Source organism: Equus caballus, chromosome 4, assembly GCF_041296265.1.
Source record: "Equus caballus isolate H_3958 breed thoroughbred chromosome 4, TB-T2T, whole genome shotgun sequence".
Classification (NCBI taxonomy): domain Eukaryota; kingdom Metazoa; phylum Chordata; class Mammalia; order Perissodactyla; family Equidae; genus Equus; species Equus caballus.
In genome coordinates this window covers 87,175,559-87,198,638 of record NC_091687.1, presented here as the reverse complement: position 1 = coordinate 87,198,638, position 23,080 = coordinate 87,175,559, and the positions used below count along the sequence as shown (strand labels likewise).

Genomic DNA, 23,080 nt, shown 5'->3' with positions numbered 1-23,080 from the left:
AAAGAAAGTGTCTTTTAGTAGATGAGATAATATCTCAAGAACAGGAAAGTTGGTTTACTCATTAGATAATTTTTTTTTCATTCTGAGGAAGATTAGCCCTGAGCTAACATCCGCCGCCAATCCTCCTTTTTTTGCTAAGAAAGATTGCCCCTGAGCTAACATCTGTGCCCATCTTCTTTTATTAAATTTATATGTGGGACGCCTGCAACGGCATGGATTCATAAGCTGTGCGTAGGTCTGCGCCAGGGATCCAAATCGAACCCCAGACCGCTGCAGCCAAGTGTGCAAACTTAACTGCAGTGCCACTGGGTAGGCCCCTCATTAGACAACTTTTTGAGCCATAAATTAATCTGATCATCCTAAGACCAGCCTAAGAAGATGGTGATGATATTTTTTTTTTCTGCTTTTTCTCCCCGAATGCCCCCAGTACATAGTTGTATACTTTAGTTGTGGGTCCTTCTGGTTGTGGCATGTGGGATGCCGCCTCAACGTGGCCCGATGAGGAGTGCCATGTCCACGCCCAGGATCCGAACCAGTGAAACCCCAGGCTGCCAAAGCAGAGCACACGAACTTAACCACTGAGGCACGGGGCCGGCCCCAGTGATGATATTTTAAAATATCCTCCACTATAGAATAACCATAGAAGTTCAGACAATTCCTTGGGAAAGAAGAACAAAGCCTAAACTTCTAGCAGCTTTAGAGGGTAATGGGAAAATGCCCAGAGAGTATGAGGAGCATTCTGATACAACCACCAAGATTACACAGAAGCACCAACCTCCAAACACTAGAAAATCAGCAATTGAGGTTTCAAACTACAGATGAGAGTTTACTGCAATCACTGGCCAAGATCTTCTTATAAACTACCCTAAGGAGAGATTTCTCAAACAATCTCAAAAGAATAGTCTAAAGCTCAATCAAAGAGTTCATTTCAGAACAACCAGCAGGTGCAGGAAATAGAATTCAAACTTACTGTATTAGAAAAAATGCCACATATATATATAACTCACAACAGTAATGCATATACATATACTAAAGAATAACAATGAAATTTCAGGTTAATTACATGCTGAAATAGAAAGGATAGGTCCATAATATACTATTTTCTCTGTAAAAGGTAAACCAAGATGCATAGGCATGTTCAGATTAAATAGACTGATGCACTTATAAATAGAACCTGCATAAGAAACGGCTATAACTGACAGAAGGTTATAAATTGAACTACTGTATCATATCTAACAAAATGAGTATTCTGTTAGTGACGTCTGACAAAATTCCTGTGAGTAAACATTATAATAAACATAAGAATATAGCAATTAAATCAATAAAACATCCAATGCTAAAGTATGGGGTTCAAAAGTCTAGTTAGGAAATTGTAAGCATGTTAGACATATTCTGTGATGTGGAGCACATGGGAGAAGAACTACCTAACTGGTATTGGTCTAACAAGCAACTCTCAAACCTGAAAAGTATGAATATAACCAATTTTTAATAATTCCACAATCTATCAAGCAATCAATCTTCGTCTACGAGAGGTTTTCCTTTTGCTTCTCTCTCTCTCTTTTTTTTTTTTACATTTTTGCTGGTCTTGAACATTCGGAGAATATTTTTTTAGCTGCTTAGAGGTGGCTGGGCTGTGGTGATGGGGAAACCACATTAACAACGTCTATAACAATAATAGTTTCTCAGAAGAGTGAAATAACCTGTCGAAAAGTTATGCAAGATGGGTCTTCTGCAATACAAAATGGCAAATTCATACAATTTGGAATTAGGCTAACTTACAAAGAGTGAAAACAAAAATTGCATCTGTTTAGTAAGTTACTTTTTAAAAAATAATTAAGATTTAAATATTTTTATTATATAATTAAAGACAACTTTTAAAATTCTAACTCAGTTAACTGAGCTTTTAAGGGCTAGAGTAAAATGAATGACGTATTTAAAATAAGAAGGAAAGGGGCCACAGTTATCACCTAGCGCAAGCATATATCACTATATAAGAGAAAGCAGATTCAGTAAAGTTATATGAATTCCCCAATTTAAACAGAAATTCAATGAAAGAGTTATGACTAGATCCTAAATGTCAGAGCAAATAAAATCTGAAGAACGAGAATAGTAATCCACAGTAAAATTAAGTCATTTCAGTAAATTAAGTCTGTTATATGCCTGGAGAGAATTACAGTCTAGCAGGGTTAGCCCAAGTCTGAGTCATTTTAGAAGCTAAAATTTAAACCCTTAAAATAAATGGATGATACAATGCCAGGGGCTGAAGGAGTAGTTCATGAGGAGGCCGAGAGATAGAGACCTCCAACTTCTCTTATTGACTCTTCTTCTCTCCAAAACTACCCAACTGATAGCTACACTTCCTGTTGATCTATACAAGCAAATCAAAAATAAAAATACAAAGAGACTATTTTCTTGCTACATTATTTTCAAAAAAATTAAGAATAATGGAAAGTAAAGTAAGCATTAAGAACTAGGCTAAATGAAATTTAAGAAAAAAGGAATAAAGATTAAAATTAGAGAATTAAAATCTCAGGAAACATAAAAGGTTGACTTTTTATTTTTATTTTATTTATTTATTTTTTGGGGGAAGATTAGCCCTGAGCTAACATCTGCCAGCAATCCTCCTCTTTTTGCTGAGGAAGACTGGCCCTGAGCTAACATCCAGGCCCATCTTCCTCTATTTTATATGTGGGACAGCCACAGCATGGCTTGATAAGTGGTGCACAGGTCCCTACCTGGCATGCAAACTGTCAAACCCCAGGCCACTGAAGAGGAAGGTATGAATTTAACTGCTGTGCCACCAGGCTCATCCCAAAAGGTTTATTTTTTTTTTTGAGGAAGATTAGCCCTGAGCTAACATCTGCTGCCAATCCTACTCTTTTTGCTGAGGAAGACTAGCCCTGAGCTTTTCCTCTACTTGTTTTATATGTGGGACGCCTACCACAGCATGGTGTGCCAAGCGGTGCCATGTCTGTACCCGAGACCTGAACCGGTGAACCCCGGGCCGCTGAAGCGAACATCTGCACTTAACTGCTGCGCAACCAGCTGGCCCAAGGTTTACTTTTTTAATGAAATAAAATACACAATACTTAAGGGGGAAACAAGCTATGACACTTCTTAAATGACCAAATCCTGTCTAAAACAGTATTCAACACCATCAATTAATACATAGGTGTTTCCTTGTCCTTAACCCCTCTAAACTGTAGATCCTCCCAGCGTAGAAGTCTGTGATTTCATATTTTCAGTGAATCTAGCTGATTCCATCACATAGTACGACCTGTTTATTAAAACATAAAATAAAACCTACCATAGTTGGTTTTGAAAGTTGAAAAAATTTTGATTTTTGACCACATTACCTTAGTTCAAAAAAATCTAAGATGAACACAGATTGGTGAAATAAATTATCATACAATCATGGACTAAAATGACATAAAGCCACTGAAATTATTACATTAAAAGTTCCTTTAAGGGCCGGCCCAGTGGCGCAGCAGTTATGTGGGCACATTCTGCTTTGGTGGCCTGGGGTCAACCGGTTCGGATCCTAGGTGTGGACATGGTACCGCTTAGCAAGCCATGCTATGGTAGGCATCCCACATACATAAAAGGTAGAGGAAGATGGGCATGGATGTTAGCTCATGGCTAGTCTTCCTTAGCAAAAAGAGGAGGATTGGCAGATGTTAGATCAGGGCTGATCTTCCTCAAAAAAAAAAAAAAAAGTTCCTTTTTAAGGATGTGGGGAAATGTTCGAGTTATACTGTCAATTGGGAGTGGGGGTGAGGGCGGACATATAGATGGATTCAACTAATAGATATATATAAGTAAAAGAAAATATCCCAAAATGTAAATAGTTACTTGAATTACTTTTATATTCCCATTATACTTTCCAAACTTACTACGACGAACATATATTTCTTTTATAATCAGGAAAAAAAAATAACCATAGAAGGAAAACAAAAGATCCTCAGAGTTAAGGTGTGATCTAAGGTAACATTAGTTAGTGACCCTCCTTAAAAAGCACTAAGTTGTGTGTCACTGACAAGAGGGGAGGCTAGATTCCCTAACTGTAATTCTCCAGAAGGCCTGTGACCAATTCTTATTCAGTGCTTGCATGTTCCTACTTCCTTATTTTCAAAAATAACAGTACAGACCTATGCTAATTGTGTATAACATTTAACGCAACCTTTAAAAAAATTTTTAAAGGGAATTCATAAGGAGATTTATATCTGGGAATTGCAAAGGAATCCTCCATCTTTTCCTAGCAGTGGGAATGCTACCCCTACTGAAGTGATGACAAGAACGGATAAAGTGATTAACACAACAAAAATGGGCAAAAGTCTGAACTTGCTATATAGCTATATAGCCATATGGCTATACAGCCAAAGTGAAGCCTAAACCTAAACTGGTTTAGTCCTTAAAAGAAACGTGCTTATGAAGTTTCAGGTAACAGAAAGGAAAATCATAGAGATGGCCTTCAACACCTGTTCTGTCTCCAGTGACCAAGGAAAGAAGATCTAATTACAACAGAAAACTTAGCTTAGATGTTTACAAAAACAAAATCAAACCTCACTACTTTCCTAAAAATGAGGCTTTCTTCTATAATTGCCTTTCTATGACGAACTCAAAGAACTGACAAATAATTTTTCTGGGATGACAAATGACAGTAGTACTGAGGATATATATAAAATCTGGCCTTTTATTTCTAACAAAATTTTGGTTAAAATGCACTCAATTGTAAAAGGGACACCATTTAAAATCAGTGGAAACTTAAAGGTAACATCATGGAAAAATGACAGTATAATAATATAATATTGTATCTGCATAACCAGTTTGCCTTCATTTTTTTTAATAAAGCAGCATTTCTACTTCATTTTGTTTTCAGCATACCCCATACTTAGACCCAGGCTAAATCCGTAACTGCTTCTCAGTTGACTATGATATGAGCAACCAGGAATCATCACTCTATACTATAAATAATAACAAATCTCTCATCTGAAGTATCAGGTGAAGTACTTTAAACCCACCTCATGGTATTATATCAAATTTAATGAATATCTGAATTCACTAATGACTCTTCAATTTAACAGTCTAGCTTTCAAAAATAAATGTATCAAATTGACCAAGAGTATTCTGAAATGCTGGATTGATTGAGCATTCAATTGGGAAGTTGAAAAGCAGGGTATCCAACATCCAACACTTACTTCTAACTGATGATCAAACAGTAATGGTTGGATAGGTAAGTTCAGGAGACAGAGAATCTTAAATTTTGAGCTTCAAGTTTGAGACTTTCAGAGACACTGAAGCTAAAAAAAAAAAAAAAAAACCCTGCTGAATGGGGAATACTTTGCCCTCTGTTTAGCTTCCTTTGGGTCACAGTAAATTAAGTTCTCATCAGACGTCCTGTCAGTTCCCAGGGGAACTCTTATCAGGCTGCAAAGAACGTGCCAGGAATCTCAGAACAGGAGGAAACAAGATATTAAGAGTTCTTTCCCAACTCTCCCTTCCCCAGGCCCACTCCCACTTCCTCTCTGAGTCAGGCAGAGCCAAGTCTGAGCCACTGAGCACCAGGGCATCCAAAGGATGTTCTGAAAAAGGACAGGCAATCTGTTAGACTGCCATCTTATTAGATTGGTTTGGAAGACAAAAGAGGACAAAAAAATGCTGGCCACATTTACGCCCTCCTCTCCCCCCACTGCTCCTCTTCCCTCAGTTGACCTTATCAGCATATAGAAGAAAACCGGTTCATTTTATCTGCCATATTATATACTGCTCCCTGTTCTTAATATTCCTAAGCCCTGACTCAGTAGTCTGCTATTATCGATTGAGCTCCTACGATGTGCCGAGCATTGCACTAAGCGCTTACCATATATTACTTCATTTAATGTTCATGACAGGCCTGAGTTAGGTAACACTACTCCAGAGATGCAAACTCATGTCTGTTTGGGTCTAGAGACCATATGCTAAAACACTACAAATAGCCAACAATAGGACACTGATTAAACATTCACTTGATATTAAATGATAAAAGTACCTCATATAGAAGACAATTTAATGACACAGGGAAACCATCATATTGAAGGTCACAAAACAGTAAGTACCATATAATTACTAGCTAAGTTGAAAATTATGCAAATACCAAAATACATAAAAAGAAAACTGGAATAATATACAGTCAAGTATTAACAGATGCTATCCCTGGGTGGTAGTTTTTCTTTTTTGCTTTAACTTCCCCTTTTTCAAAAATATGTTTTTAGAATGAACAAGTGTTGCTTTTGTGACTGAGAAAGCCAGCAGTAAATGTTATTTATAACAAGGGCAAAAACAAAATACAGTATCATAAGGACAGAGTGAACAATATCACTAATATTAGAATTCATAATTGTATTTTCAAGTAGGAAAATTATGGCCACAGAGAAAACTAGGCTGAAGTTCTACAGGACACTTGTAAGCTTTCCCTAAATTGTGCAGATCAACAATGACAACCCTTTAGTACTTTTAAGCACATAAAAATGAAATGGAAATGGAAAGATACTATTTTGGGTCATACGTATGAAATTTTAACTATTTATGATGCTAGCATTTGTGGAAAAAGAGAGAAGAATACCCACCCACAAACACATCTGCCTATACAGGCCTAAAATATCTCTAGAAGGAGTCACAAGGAAATGTAACACCGGTTGTTTGTGAGGAGGTAAATCAAATTGGTGAAGGACCAGGGTAGAAGGGAGCTCTTCAACTGTACACCCTTTATTATCACTCGAGATTTGAACCAAGTGAATGTATTACCTATTCAAGATTATTAAAATTAAGAAAAAAAAACCACACACACACAAAAATAAAGAGAAAAACGTAAAATAGTGTTTATTGGTTTCCTAATAAATAAGTGTCTAAAAGATAAAAGATATGTTAATTTAAATGTCTGTCTATTTTACACAATAGTTTGTCAAAAATAGTCTATGTTTCCATATTGGCTTTCCTGCCAAACGACTTCAAAATGTCTGTTTAAGCAGATGAAACAACCAAAAGCATTTATTTTCTTGATGTGACTTTGAAAATCTTTAGGAGAAAATAAAAAAAGAATCTCTGCTTTACCCATATATGTGCTTTCTAAAAATATCTACATCTATTTTTTCCTTAAAGTAGAGAACATGTTATATTATGTAAAACAAAAAAATGCTTTAAATTATGTCTTCCTGGCTGTTTAAAAATTTAAAAATGCTGTAAGGAAAAGTATCTTTGCCTTGCCATAGAAATCATACCAATGCAAAAAGGAGTTTCTGCAAGAAAAGGAAGAAATGAGGACCTTCAAAGACATCAACCTCGACACACAGGGCTGGAGGACACAGACGATGACACGGAGTCAAGGAAGAAGGAAAGAATCAAATCCAAATGTGGATTCCAGGAAGCTAGGCCATGCAAGGAGAACACACTTCCCCCAGACTCTGCAGCAGGCCACAGTGTCATCCAAACAGTTATTCTTTTATTAGTAGATATAGTGTCCAAGCCCCTCACATGCTACTTGTGCTTGGGGCAGCACCAAGCTGACGTGTCACTAGAGCACCCAGCAAGGACACATACAACCTGGCCCATCAACTAGAATCCCCCAGGGAAGGGAAATCCAGACTAAAAGGGGTGACTGACTAATTTCTTCCTCATTTGTGTTTTCCCCTTTTCCAAAAACAGAAGGAAATGACAGTTAAAACAGACAGAGTTTTAAATGTAGCACAATATTATGTAGCCTGGAAAATTGTGTGTTTACCCAAGAAAACCCAAGCCCAAGAAGAAACTAGAACCATCAAGCAAACTAAGTGAACCCTGTTTAGAGAGAAGCTAAGGCTGTGTCAACTCTGGGATTGAACCAAGTTTCATGTTGCTGGGAGGAAGAACAGAAACAAGAAAAAAATGGCATTTAGCAAATCACTTTTTTCCTCTTAAGGCCAGAGAGGTCCCAGGGATCCACTGCAACAGCCAAGTCAGGCACTATGGCAGATGGGGCATGCAAACTGGAAAATGAGAGCTACAAGCTTAGAATTTGCAGTTGTTCATACCGACGGTCTAAGCACTTTTGAGGAGGGGGATGAAAACTGAAAGGCAGAGCTATGCAGGGGAAAAGGAAGAATAAACAGAAGAAGGGAAACAAGGAAGTTACAGACAGAAGGAAAGAAAGAAGGAGTTGTGTCTGCACAGGAGGAGACATAAGAGACAATCACACCACTTTCACTCTGAAAGGCGAGAGAGACATCATAAATCTAGGCTTAGTGATCTTATTGCCATTTTCCCTTTGGAAAGCTATGATTAGGGACCACCGAGCCAGAAATACTGAAGAGCAGCAACACGACTCATCTTTGTCTTTCATCTTCAAAATCTCTCACATGCTGGGGAGTTCAAACCGCATGCTGCTTTTCTTCCATACAGCTGGCAGCACCACCGGCAATGGGAAAGACTGGTTGAAAATGTGAAAAAGTGCCGGTTCGACGTCAAGGAGTCAATCATTCTGATGGATTTTGTTTCTAAAGCCATTATTTCAGAATTTAGTGAACTGATGAATGATGGAGGGAAACATACACCAGCCCTCAAATGAGAGAAAACCATCTGAAGACAGACAAAGATCCTAGAAAAGGGAGAGAAGCAGGCCTTGCCAATGGTAAACATGACTGTAACCCCAACTATAAAAATATAAACATTTCAGATGAAAAGATATAAAAGAGACTCTGACCATAACTCAGTAACATAAGCAGAAGTGGGAAAAGAATGAATTCAATCTCCTAGCTTTCTCTTGGGGAGGCAGGAGTCTGGTGGGTAGAAGAGCCACTCCACAGAGGTGGTAAAGATTTATATTACAGCTCCCTCAACAAACAGGCCTCCAACATGCAGGGCTCACAGTAAGTATAAGGAGTCACCCAGTGGTCACAGGACACAGGGACGTGGTGTCTCACGCAAACATGTACAGACACCCCTCAAACCGCCTCATTTTGGCTATCACAGGTATTCACATTCATTGATATTTAAAATAAAACAAATCTTTGTTGTGAAAATATTACACTTTCAGAAATGTGAAAGGATCAAGTAGGTCAATTAGCCCAAACAGGGCAAAAATATCCACTCCCCCTCTTACAGACGAGAAAACCAAGGACCAAAATAAAAGGACCTATCATCCAAGGTCATGGAGCTATGTGAACAACAAGACCAGGTCTGGGACTCCAGCCGCCAGAGTTTTCTCACCTCCTATGAGGTGGGGCCAGTGTCAGGCAATGGAATCAGCCTGCCCCTCTATGGTGGCTCTCCAGAATCACTACTAGGAAAACTATGCATTTATCAGTAGGAGGAGTTAGAGTCTGATTAGAGATACCAGGATGACTAATTGAGCCTTTCTGGATTCTTCAGTAAGATCATCTTTTTAGAGGATGGAAAATAGATTCCTTCGTATTTTACACATTAAGAAAATAAGGCAAAGTGAAAGAAATGAATTTGTCCCAAGTGTAAGAACTTGAACATACTCATCTTCACCTGCGTATCTTCCTGCCTCTGAGGTCACAGAAATGTCCTAGGCTACCTCTTCACTTTAATGTGGGCTGACAAATTGTAGACAAGGCTGCAGGTGTGCATTTGAGGTTCTGGGTTCTAGTCTCACCCTGAGGAACTTAAACAGTTCCATCCTTTCTGCCCTGCTCCAAATTTATTCCTAATGCTGCTGTCTCCTTCGACTCCCTCCCCATACTAGCCACCTAAGAAATCACAGCTGTCCAAACAATATGCCCATTCTACAAATAAAGAAAGAGACTTCAGGAACTTACTGACCACACGCTTAAGATTATATCTCAACCAGAAAACCAAAGAAGCCACCCCAAGCTCTCCAGCTGCATGTGACACCATTTCATCAAAACATGTTCACCTGTGACCGGCTTCATGGCTAAGTGGTTAAGTTTGCGACCTCTGCTTCGGTGGCCCTGGGTTTCGCTGGTTCAGATCCTGGGCACAGACATGGCACTGCTCGTCAAGCCATGCTGAGGCGGCATCCCACATGCCACAACTAGAAGGACCTACACCTAAAAATGCACAACTATGTACCGGGGGGGCTTTGGGGAGAAAACGGAAAAATTTCAAAAAACATGTTCACCTAATTTCTAATCAGTGTCCAGGTCAGTTCTGTGATTTCCTTCCTTCCTCCCATTCCTTCCCTTCCCTTCTCTTTTTCTTTTTAAAATGAAGAAGGGTCAGAGGTTCAGAGGTGATGGAAAGCTGGCCTAGTGGAGAAAAGTCAGCTGCTTAACTGGTCTCTCCTTTCCCAGTACTCCACCTCGCATCAAAGTCCAGCCTGACAGGCTCTGAGGGGCTGAGCTCAGCAGCAACCTGCCAGGCTAAAAGGCACCCTGTACGCTGCAGAAACGGCAAAGTAGAGCAAGTCACTGACATTCACCTCTAATTCATTTGGACTGTTATTGGAGAATAGGGACATTATGAACCCTAAGTCAGGGGGTATAGGATAGCAGGGAACAGTCAGGGTCAATCAACCTGCTGTCACTTAGATTTTTAAAATAATAATGGAGGATTCAAGTAAAAAATGGTAATTTTTTGCCTACTGGTTGAGTAAACCCCTCTGTCAAATCATTTTTTTTAAAGATTTAATTTTTTTTCCTCTTTCTCCCCAAAGCCTCCTGGTACATAGTTGTGTATTTTTAGTTGTGGGTCCTTCTAGTTGTGGCATGTGGGATGCTGCCTCAGTGTGGCCTGATGAACGGTGCCATGTCTGTGCCCGGGATCCAAACCGGCAAAACCCTGGGCCACCAAAGCGGAGCGCGAACTTAACCACTCGGCCACGGGGCCTGCCTCTCAAATCATTTTTAAAGAGAACAAATTACAAATGCTGCACATTCTCGATTATGAAGAAAAGACAGAGAAATAGCCCCAGACCAGATCAGCAATAAAGAATGACTGCTTAGAATGCCTCATGAAGACTTCAAAGAGCCTCGCAACGAGGCACTGACAATGCAAGGCACTGGCATGCTGCTACTAATCAGGTGCAGAGATAAGTTAATAATCATAAGCTACATACAGAAAACAGGTATTCTACCTATTTGTAAGGCCTTGGTCTGTATTTCAATCAGATAGTACTATGCCTCAAGCTTCATGGAAGTGGGGCTCCAAGTCTGCACTGGTATGAGGAAATTTAAAAAGATAGGTGACAAGGAAACCATCAAGGTCTTGGAATGTCCATGGAATGGTGAGAAGTTCTCTGTGACGTATTATATGGAGGGTAGAGTAAAAAGTAAGACTGCAAATGGAAGCAAGATCCTTAAATGACGTTATGGTATTTTATATACAAGTGCCTTTCCCTTGCTTTTATGTTCATTGAAGGAGTTAGATGTTTTGTGCAGGCATCTGGGTATCACCAGAGTCTGTGAAATGATCAGGACTGTGAGGAGAGACAGCAATTCTGACAGCACTATGAAAGACGGCGCAGACTAGAAGGAGGAGGACCACTGCTTAAGAAGGACTCGCAACAATTAAAGTGAGAGATAAGGAGCACACAGACTAAAAGCCACTGCAAATACTGGGAAAAGGAAGATGTGGAAGAGATAACTGGGGCAGAATCAGGTGAACCTGGAATGAGGAGACTGCTGATTCTAAAGTGCAGGACACTAGGTGGGTGAGACATTATTTAAGATCAACAACAGAGGTAGCCAAGGCAGTCTGTGGGCAGGGAAGAAAATCATATGGAAGCCATGAGCTACATTTTGGCCATAACAGATGTCAGTTATCTACTGGAATCTGTATTTGGGTATCCAGTAGTCAGTAGCCAGAAACAGATCTGCAGGCAGAGAAACACGTTAGGAGTGGAAATATTTATATGTAAGAGTCAGAGGTATGTGCGGTACTGAAGCCGTTAAGTGCATGAGGGTCACAGCAGGTGAGACCTCTCCTGTCTCTGAAAGACAACTATGATCTATACAACTCACATTAATATTAATCCAATACTGCCAAGAGACACGTTTCTGTTATCTCACCAGCTATTCAAATCTGTTCTTATTCAACTTCACACATTTTGATGTAATCTTGCCCCAGATAGACTGTAAGCAACTTGCAACAGAGGAGATATTTTATTCATCTTTGTTTCACCTCCAAAAAGGTACCCAATAACTATATGGACCTTTTCTAAAATAATAGTTTCATGAGAATAGGCATTTGTAAGGCTCTATCCCCAATGCCTAGAACAAGGTAAGGCACATAGTAGTTGCTCAAAAAATTGCTGAATGAATAATAACAATGAATTGATTTCACTAGGTTACCACCTATGGCCTTCTTTTCTTTCCTTTTTTTTTTTCTTTTTGCTGAGGAAGACTTGCCCTGAGTTAACATCTGTGCCAATCTTCCTCTATTTTGTATGTGGGTTGCTGCCTCAGTATGGCCACCACCGAGTGGTGTAGGTCCATGCCTGGGAACTGAACCCAGGCCACCAAAGCAGAGTGCACCGAACTTAACCACTAGGCCATGGGGCTGGCCCCATCACCTTCTTAACATAAAGTGATTAGGCATGATTGAAGCTTTAGGAACTGAGTCCTCAAAGAGAATAAAGCTACTCAACCTATGTCTTCAGAAGAGGACTATCTGCTCCATCCGCCAACCCAGTCCAAACACTTACTGAAGTCAGAAGAGGTGAAAAGGCCAAGCAAAAAAAATACCTTGTCCAAAAAGGCCTGATTTGGAGACAAAACCTGGGACTCCTATAGTTACAGAAGAAAATTCATGCATAGCTCTGTATAGCATGTACTCTAAAGTGGGCAAAACATTAGACATGGTGCACAAGAATGCAGACTTGTGCTAATTATTCCTAATGTTCTATTCATCACCTTTGAAAGGGATGAGCATGGTTCACCATAAGCTACTGTCAGAAATGACTTCTCCCAAAGCGTGCCATATTTCAAAATGCTGCTAATTACTGGAGTACAAGTGATGGAGGCCCTGGAACTATGGCAGCCTTCTTAAGCAGAAATCAGCACTCAACCTTCAAGGAAGGGAAGCAGTGCTTCCTGACAATAGTGGAAATGTGCTCTCAAGTAGCAATTACTCTACACCACTTGTCAGCTACTCTGGAGACAGGAAGGCATTAAAACTCAGGATAAGTAATGACAACAAGAGCAAACACAAATGTAGAAAGCAAGACAAGACAGGCAGGGGACCAGAGGGGAAAGCACACCAACATCGTCAAACCTTACCCTATGGATTACTGTGGCGGAGGAGGTCGTTACCAAAGTACAAGTCCACTAGTGAGAACTTCAGCCAAGACTCAAGAGGCCCGATACGTGAAGAAGCTAACATACTTTCCTACTCTATTACTTTGCCAGGGCTGCGATAACAAAGTACCACAAACTGGTTGGCTTAAAACAGTGTTCTGGGGGCTTCAAGTTTGAAATCAAGGTACAGGCAGGGCCACGCTCCCTCTGAAGACTCTAGGGATGAATTCTTTCCTTGCCTCCCCCCAGCTCCTGGTGGCTCCTGGCAATCCTTGGCATTCCTTGGTTTGCATCTGTGTCACTTCAATCTCCATGTCACATGTCCTTCTGTTTGTCTCTGCGTCCTAACCTCTTCTGATGAGGGCACCAGCCATGAGGTTTAGGGCCCACTCTAATCCAGCAGGATCTCATTTTAAGTTAACAAATTACATCTATGAAGACCCTATTTCCAAATAAGGTTACATTTTGAGGTTCCAAATGGACATGAATTCTGAGGGGACACTATTCAGTGCACCACACCTATCATCATGAAAATGCCAGGAAGACAGTTCAAGCCAGCAGTCGTCATGGGACAGTACTGTAGCATTTTAGGAAAACCTGAAAATTTGCCAGAAAAAAGACAAATAGTAACTGAAAACAAGAAGGTAGTTCCAGGCATCAGTAAAAGCACTTGTTTCAGCTAAGGGCAAAAAGCTTCATTAAGATTTTAAAAACATTAAACAAGGAGCTTACAATTACATGACCCCAACTAGGAAGATATAGCCCTAAAACACCGCTTCTGTCACTCAGCTGTAAAGAGTTGACAGAAATTCCACCTTAGAACCAACAGACCCTTGAGGATACTACTTCCTTATCCATGCACAAGTTACTCATACTCTCAGGAAAGAAATACTCCAGCAACGGGAAGTAGTAGCCTAACTTTCTGGATATAACATAAACAGGCCACACAGGAAGAAACCCTGGAAAGGTGGTGCTTAAAAATTGGACTCAATACTTCTGAATGATGTGTTATTTTTGCAAAAACACAAGAAAAGTTCTTTCTTGTTAGAAAAGTTGTATATACTATCCCTATATAGACCCTTACAAGATGAAACTACTGGAGAAGAAATACTGACAAAGATAGCCAAAGCCAGGGGTCCTTCCCAACTGATCAGATCTGCGCCCAGTCTCACTGCACACTCTTCTACAACGTAAGGTATTCTGCTCACCATCATGAGCCCAAGCTCCAAAGAATCTATCCTCTGTAAACCAGGAGCTATAGGAAGTTCAAAGATTTGCAATTCAGCACATTTTTATAGGGATTTTGGCACATAACAGTTATTTTTAAAGTCAGGGAAAAAAGCCTGTACTCTCCCTACCCCCAAACACAGCTGAGCTGATTCAGCACAAATCTCCCCCTAAAATAAAATCCCAGTCTGCAGAGAATAAGCATGGAAAGTTCCAGCCCCAAGGACGACATTTCAGAAACCTAGCTGAAAAGAGCAGAGGTGGGTGGTTTAAGACAAGCTGACCACAAATCATGTTATAAATATAAGAACTTTCACAAGAAAACTGCGAGCAACTTGGGAGTCCAGGGAAGAAACTCTTTAACGATAAGCAAGTAATCTAAGAGTATTACCAAGAGAGATGAGAACCTTAAGCATTCTGGTGGTAGCTAATAAATCATTTCCCACAGATGAGCATACAGAAATTTCCAGGAATGCAGTGGAAACTTCTGGTTTCTTCGTTTAACTTAGAGAGGCTTTCTGAAGAGGATATTACAATATACATCATACAAATACCACACTTCACCAAGAAGCTGTGTGCTCAGGTCCACATCCCGATGGCCCCTAAAGCACAGAGGTACTTTCCACAATCTGCAGATTAAAAAAAACCAAAAACTCATTATCAAAAAGAGCATTTAGGTGGCAGCAGGTAGAAAGCTACCTTGCTGAGAACAGCCAAGTTTCCAGAAACAGGCAACTCTACACTCACTTCTGTTAATTACCTTCACCATACAAGGCAGCTAAGGAGGCAAGGACCATTCCCAACATCTGAAGGGTAAACGGCATCTAAAGTAACCCTTGGTCTCCACTGCATACTGACACATTCCCGTCACGCCTAAGTGGGAGAAGCCTTACTACAAAAAGGCATGGTCAGAAATTACAAGTCATTCAAAACTTCTCACGATTTGGTGAATATCTTCAGTCACTTACTCAAAAAATTTACAGCCACATTCATGGTAACAGCTGGCATTGAGAAGGCAAGGACAAGCCACCTCTTATAAGCCTGTCAATTTAAATCACAATGCCTTCAGAACCTTAGGGCCTGTTTTGATGGTTAATGTAAAGGACTTTTCCACAGTGTGAGTGAATCAAATTAATATGAGGTGAAAAATGTAGAGATAACAAAGAAAATGTCTATAAAAAACAAACTAAAATACATCAGAGGTAATTAAGAACAAGAATAACCAGACTGCCAGCTTTGTACTTAACACAGAGGGTTAGGTAATACATTGCAAAAGACAGAACTTACAAGCGTTTTCAAGGAAAAGGATATAGTTAGGGAGAAGATTGAAGGAGTCTTCTTCAAGAAAGCTCCATGCCTTCGAAGAGCTCTCATGACAGAGTAAAAAACTGCTCTTGCTAAGGAATGGAATGTGACCCCTGGTACCTTCAGACACCTATCTGTGCACAGGGGAACGAGCACCTAGAGTGCTCCTCAACCTTTCCCCGCCTCTGGGCCAGGATGAAAAAGCAACCTGTCCTCTCCTTTCTCCCAGAAGTCTCACCTATGCCAAGAGATTGAAGAGAAAGGGAGATCAAGCGTCAACACTGGCTTTCCAATGTTACCTATGACCTCGCATTGTCTGTGTAACGAGAAGAGCATGCAATCTGACACTGGTTTCTCTGAAAAACAATGTGATGGAACATCACTTCCAGAGACATCTCGAAGAGTAATGAGATAATGTCTGGAGGGCTGATCTATGGAGCTATACCACCTGCTGATAGCTGTAGACTAGGATAATGCAGTTGAAGACAATCAACTGCTTATAGCATGTAAGGTATGTATTATATACAAAAACTGGTATTATCCCCAAAAGGAACATGACTCTGGGTATCTACATATGATTCAGCACACGTAACAGGGAAGTGAGACTTTCTAGAGGGCCTTTAATTTAGCGTGGCAATTAAAAGCACAGACATCTGGGTAAAACCATTTCTGAGCTTCAGTTCCTTTACCTGTAAAAGTAGAAATGATACATATGTCTTGCAGGGTGGAGGTGAAAATTAAAAATTAAATAAAAATGAAACAATATTCAGTGCTCACCATGAGTAGACAACTGAATAAATGATAGCCCCAACCCTGTAAGCTAGAATGAGAATTATATGAAGTACCTTTAAAAATGGCCTGTCTAGTTCACAAAACAAATTGGAACAGCATGAAAATCATGCAAAGGTAACCACTAAACAACAAATGAGCCACGTCTTTCTATAGTTGGCTTAGATGTTGAGCATTTTATCCCACAGAAACAAAGCTGTTAACAGTAGTTGAGCTTCCAACCTGGCTCATAAAAGCACATTAACCCAGAATACAGATAATATCGTTTACATACAATAACCATTTCCAGACTGACTTGGGACTCCTGAAATGAAGAGGTAATCTCGCCCTACTTCTTGCATACATGGCTAACCCCAGGCAAACTGAGTGGATCCTACTTCTCCTTCCCTTTCTGTATTCTTATCTAGGGGCACAACCTTCAACCCAGTGTCCTTCCTTTTCCCTAAAGTTAACAGTAGAAATTTACTGAGTACCTACTATGTATCATAAATTTGATGTACTGGGCCCTGGGGTGGTGAGCAAAACAGATGTGGGCCCTAATCGGCCTAATATAATAAATCTAACAAGACAGATAGATATTAACACATAACCTCTCAAATATATTAAGATATGAAAAGTCATGTATACATTAAATTATTAGAAGAGAGATTGTTAAGGAAAGACTTCCCCCAGGAAGTCACATTTAACTTGGATCTGGGAAGGGATAAGCCTAAGGTAAATAGGGGAGGGGAATGAGGAAAATGAGGACAAACAGAACATTCCACACAGAAAAAACTGCAAGTGCAAAAGCCCTTCAGTGAGCGGGAGCACAACCATTGCAAAAAACTAATGAAGACTAGAAGAGCTGCCAGGAGGTGGGTGAGAGAAGGAGTAGGGGGTTACAGCTGAGAAGCAGGCTGGAGCCCAATTATACTGGGGCTTGTAGGCCACAGGAAGCAATGGGAAGCCAGCAGTCTTAGCATGATGTGACTGTCATTGGTGAAGCTCCCTTTAGCTGCAGGTGGAAAGTGGACTAGAGTGGGAAAGAATGACTGTGGGAAAACCAGTAAAAAGGCTACAGAAGCCCAAGTGAGGAGATATAAGCCAAGGCAGTAGCTATGCAATGGAGGAAGAGGAAACACACACACATATACACAGCAGGAGTTGATGAGGGAGGGACTAGTAAAAAGAAGAGGGGGTGTCACAGATGTCTTTGACAGCAACAGATAGTGGTGTGGCTCCCAGAATGCTGGAGGAGACCCAATTTTCTCACACAATAGCATGAGGTCAGTTTTGAACATGCTGGATTTCTAAGTTAGGGGCACGTGGAGATGATTCCTGCCACCCCAAAAGGATGGACCTCAGGAAAGATAGGTTTCCAAAAGAGAAGAACAATTGAAAGCAGTAGGAATTTGAAATAAACTACCTGAATTATTTATAGCCCAATAACTTTTCCAATATCTGCCTTTAACAAGAAAAATGCCCAATTTTAGGGGCCTAGAAGAGTCAGCCTAGTTCACAGAAATTTCAACGGCATGAAAACCATACAAAGTTGGCTGTTTACAAATGAGCCTCACGCCCCAAATTTGCTTATTCAACACAAATAGTGGCAGAAACATTCAGGGAGTAGACATATTTTGGGCAGAGCTTTTTGGAGATAGGAGAGCCTGGACCGAGCACCTATTGCAAGAGCTGAAGCTTCAATGCACTCTAGCTTCTTCCAATTCCATCTCTTCCATCATTTTTCATCCTTCAATTATGCAAAGAAGTTACAACTCTGAACACAATGGTTCCCATGGTGATAGAAATTCTGCAATTAAGGGACAGGAGTAAGAGTGATTCATATGTCATTTGTAAATGCTTTATTACAAGAATTAAAAATATTTTGAGGTTCTACTTTAGAGATTCTGTAAGGTAGCTGGGGAACAAACCCAGTGAAGATCCCAGTTATTATTACTTTAGTCCACTAAGAAGAAAATGACTTAGGCTCACAAACTTTTGCTTTCCGTGGACTGACCTGTAAGCATTAAGGAAAAAAGTACACACACAGAAGGAAACCACTCTTGCTATCAGAAGAGGACTGTAGCCCTGGTTCTTCTGGAAGGGTATCAACTTCACCATCTTATATACACCTAGGATACCATTCCAGAAAACTGAAAAATATGAAGTTACCATGGATTCCAATTCTCCACTATCCTAGGGCCATGAAGAATCCCAGAAGAAATGAGCAAGACAGTTCTTCCCCGCGCTTATTCCTTAGTTAAGATTTCAGTGAAAACACAGATGCAGATGGTAAACAGGGGGCAGGGAGGGCATTCTACTAGGCAGTACGGCAATTCAGACAGCTAATGAAACACTTCCAGGATACAAACATAACCTTCTACCTCCCCCTCGAAACCAGAGCACGTACATGTGTACACACACACACACACACACACTTTCGCACCAGCAAATACTCATTTTGTGGAAGCTGGAACTCTGAGGCCAGATGTAACCAGGTACCACTCGAATCCGTGCAACAGGTTGATGAGAGTCAAATAAGGTGTACACTGATTAACATCTCCTGACCTCAGAGCAAGTAACAAAAATCATAACTAAAAAAGTAAGGCTATGGGGGCTGGCCCCGTGGCCGAGTGGTTAAGTTCGCGCGCTCTGCTGCAGGCGGCCCAGTGTTTCGTTGGTTCGAATCCTGGGCGCGGACATGGCACTGCTCATCAGACCACGCTCAGGCAGCGTCCCACATGCCACAACTAGAAGAATACACAACTATGTACCGGGGGGCTTTGGGGAGAAAAAGGAAAAAATAAAATCTTTAAAAAAAAAAAAAAAAAAAAAGTAAGGCTATGCTAGATTCTATACAAAAGCATAACTTACTGGCATCTGGAAAAACAGGAAAGACTAGTATCATCCTGGATTCTTACAGCAACTCCATCAGAGAGGGAACGTACGTAAAATTCCCAGTTCACGAATGATAAAACCAAGGCTCAGAGAGGCGCATGGTTACTTTAATTAAGGCATTTAGCCAGAATAAAATCTTGGGAGTGAATCAAAGTAAATTTCCATAACTGAAATGGAGGCCATCGAATCTAACAAAGCACCGTGGCAGTTTACCTTCAATCTTATTTCTTCACATTCTCGAAACTCCTCAAAACTGTCATATTATAGACTCTCTGAGACGGGCAAATAATAGTCTGGGCAGAGAAGATGATTTTACCTCCATTATCTTCCCTACGCGGTGACAGGCTGCCCTAATCAGCTTTCGTGCACACAAGCACATAGGCACACATGCTCCCTCTCTGTGCCTCTTAATCACCATGTGCCATGCTGAACAGCTGCAGAGGTCTGAAGGGAATTGGCAGAAATGTGCAATGATGTGCTAGCCACCCCCCTGAGGCAGCAACTGCCCTGTCTGTTCTCAGACTTGAGAGCACATGGGTGTTTGCTGTCTCAACTGATGGGCCCAGAAGACAGGCAAGTGGTTTCAGGTGGTGAGTCAGGAAAAGCAGTTTGCATCAGGAATGTTCCAGCCCAGCAGAGCTGAGCTGCACCCTACTCCCTACGCAGGGATACAGTATTCATCATTTATACAATGTCACTGTGGGAGACAAAACTTGGGCTCAGCGCAAATAGAATCCAATCAACTCTGATGCAGAGGAACCAGTAAATAAGGCTTCTCCCACCAAGAAGGGACCTAATTGCTTAAGAACTGCCACCACATCTGACGCTCGAGGTCAGTCTTTTTATCCTGAGATAGAGGACTCTACAAAGACCTGGCGCACTGTTTGAGAGCAGAGCCCTGGGCTACCCTTCTAGGACCATTCAGCAGCTGCTGCAATAAGCTGTGATCTATGCTCCTAGGGATGAAACAGAATCAGGGTAGGGCAATATTCAAACAAACCAGGTGGATGCCATGACACATGCCACACAACTGGCTGCAGAAGAAACAAAAATGTGCTGCCACCCCTTTCGATATGATTTTGGATGGATTCCAATAGAAATCCACACTTGTGAGGGAATTCCTTGTCTCCACACTTTTGTTTATGAGCCAGTAAATAAGTGATATGATACCAACTTGGTGAAATAGAGATGTTGGACATTAGATCAGATAACAGGAGATCTAGAAATTGAAAGAGGCTTAAAGCCATCATTCGTACTACATTTCATGAATGAATGCAGCATTCTGTCAAATTTTATACAATGACAAATGAGTCTATTATCTGAAGGAACCTGAGGAGATTTAATACTTGTTTTAGGAAATCCAGTTTGGTTTCTCTACCTCAAAACTAGCAATTTTATCTTAAACCCAACTTCAAAATCCCTTGCTATAATTTATCATTCTAGTGAATATGGTATACAATAAAATTGCTTATATTTATGTTTATTATACTCTCCTTTGACATTAGTTCAAAAGTCAGAGCCTTAGCAAACCTCTCACATCACCAATAGTTTAAAAATCGGCATTTAGGTAAAGAATGCTAATATAGCTTCAAAGTGTTAACGTCAGACATATAGCAAAACGGCCTTACTTTCTAAAGACACAATAAAAATTGGCCCAAAACATGACATTTCCTGAAGAATCCCCACTGAATCAAAGTAAGGAAAAGACAAATCACAGTCCCTCCTCGATCAGATTTTCCCCAATTACAAAGGAACTATCCATCCCATTCATTTCCTTTGTTTATCCAGGACATAAAGAACTGCCCAGGATATTTAGGGTGGAGAGGTCAAGAAAAACAAGGGGAAGCTGGGAGACTCATTCTCAGCTTCCTGGAATGGCAAGTTCTGCAGCTGGTCACAGAATATTATGCTCTAAGAAGACAAGAAAATACACTCTCAGGGCCTCAGAGCTGCCATGCTAGAAAGTCAAAGTGCTCAAGTCTCCACAGGAACGACCAGGAGATCGGTACACTCCTCCCCACAAAGCCGTGCTCCTATTCCGGGAGAGGCCCTCTTCTCGATAGTCAGCCTACCCCTCAGAAGCAGGGGAGGCAGAAACAAGCCTCAACCTTCCCTCACTAGCAAATCCCACAGCACCGACTTTTAATGGAGGTGGCTGGAGAGAACAAGAGAGCCAAGTGAATGGAGCTGAGGGCAATATGCAATTATTGAAACTGGAATTGAGCCCGCACCCTAGAAAGAACATGTCATGAGAGCTCTGGCAATCACACTGTGGTCAGGGCCTCAATTTTAAACCTCTCCCAAGGGATACCACTTTCTGATATACAGGCACACCTCTCTTTATATCAAAGTAATTCTGCTTGACTTGGAGGAGGAATCATCTGCTGGTCTCGAGATTCCATCACCAGGGCCTAGCTTAAAATAATCCAACCATTGGCAAATATGTTTCTGTCATCACTTACCTTTTTTCCAATAAGCTTCTTTCGAAGAAATTCCCGGGCTTCAAACATGTAAGGAATGTCATACAGGGGACGAAGTTTCTTGTTCTTATCCTTAAAAAAATAAAATACCACATCAGGATTGGGGGGAAAAACACACAAAAGAACACAGCCAAAAGCACAAAATACTGGAACATATCTGAAATATGCTCTCCACCTCCCAGCATCACAAATATTAATTAAGTGCTGGACCCAGAGTAAATGATTAATAAAGATTTGGTTGAAATGCTTTACAAGGAAAAAGATTATCTTTTACACATGACAGGCTCAAAAATAAGGAACGGAATGTTTGTCGTTATGCAAACTAGAAACAACCTAAATGTTTATCAACAGGGAAACAGCCACATAAATTGTAGTGTAGAAGCAGCTCCATAAGTATTAGGGCCCTTCAAGCCTTTATAGATACACTAAAATCTAATTCTACTAGTCTGTAAGCCTTTATTAAGTACCTACCAACCACCAGCCCCCTACACAGAACTCTGTAAATATGCGTTATAATCCTGGACTCAAAATTCTTGTAACCTAACACAGTAATAGGAGAAATCCTACAAATATGGAACAACATAATGCAGTTTTGTGATACAGACTAGGGACCAAGTGCTATAAGAGTTCAGGGAAACAAAAAGAAGGAAGTAATGATGAAATGTTTCACTGACAAGGTGGGACTTAAAGTGAGTTTGCAGGACAGGAAGGAACTAGGAAGAAAACGAGAGTTGAAAAAAAATCAGGACAAGCAAAAGGAGAGAAGCAGGAATAAACAGTATTTCAACACATACATAAATACAAACACACACAATTCCTTCATTATCTCATGGGTCCCAGACTTCTTCGAAAAGAAGTTACTGCTGTGAGCAATGTAAATTTGAGAAGATGAGAGAGTCTAGATGAAGGTGACAGAAGTGGCAATCAATAGGAACTTAAGAGATAGGAAAACGATTGTAAGAAATGAATTAACAGGAACTGACAACAGAGTGGAAGGAAGGGATAAAAGAGGAGGAACCTAATATTCTAAGTCATGATGATAAATGAAGAGGGGGCTGGCTGAGTGGTTAAGTTCACACGCTCCGCTTCAGCGGCCCAGGGTTTTGCCGGTTTGAATCCTGGGTGTTGACATGGCACCGCTAAACAAGCCACGCTGAGGCGGCATCCCACATG

The 23,080-nt window shown here is 40.6% G+C and overlaps 1 protein-coding gene across 1 annotated transcript in view; it reads right to left on the bottom strand.

Annotated features, from left to right (window-relative positions):
- SND1 (staphylococcal nuclease and tudor domain containing 1) overlaps nt 1-23,080 on the bottom strand; it is a 408,513-nt gene that overhangs the window by 242,830 nt on the left and 142,603 nt on the right. Inside the window, exon 11 of the mRNA XM_001502591.6 lies at nt 21,890-21,979. Coding sequence (XP_001502641.2) covers nt 21,890-21,979 — 90 coding nt within the window. The remainder of the gene's footprint in view (nt 1-21,889; nt 21,980-23,080) is intronic.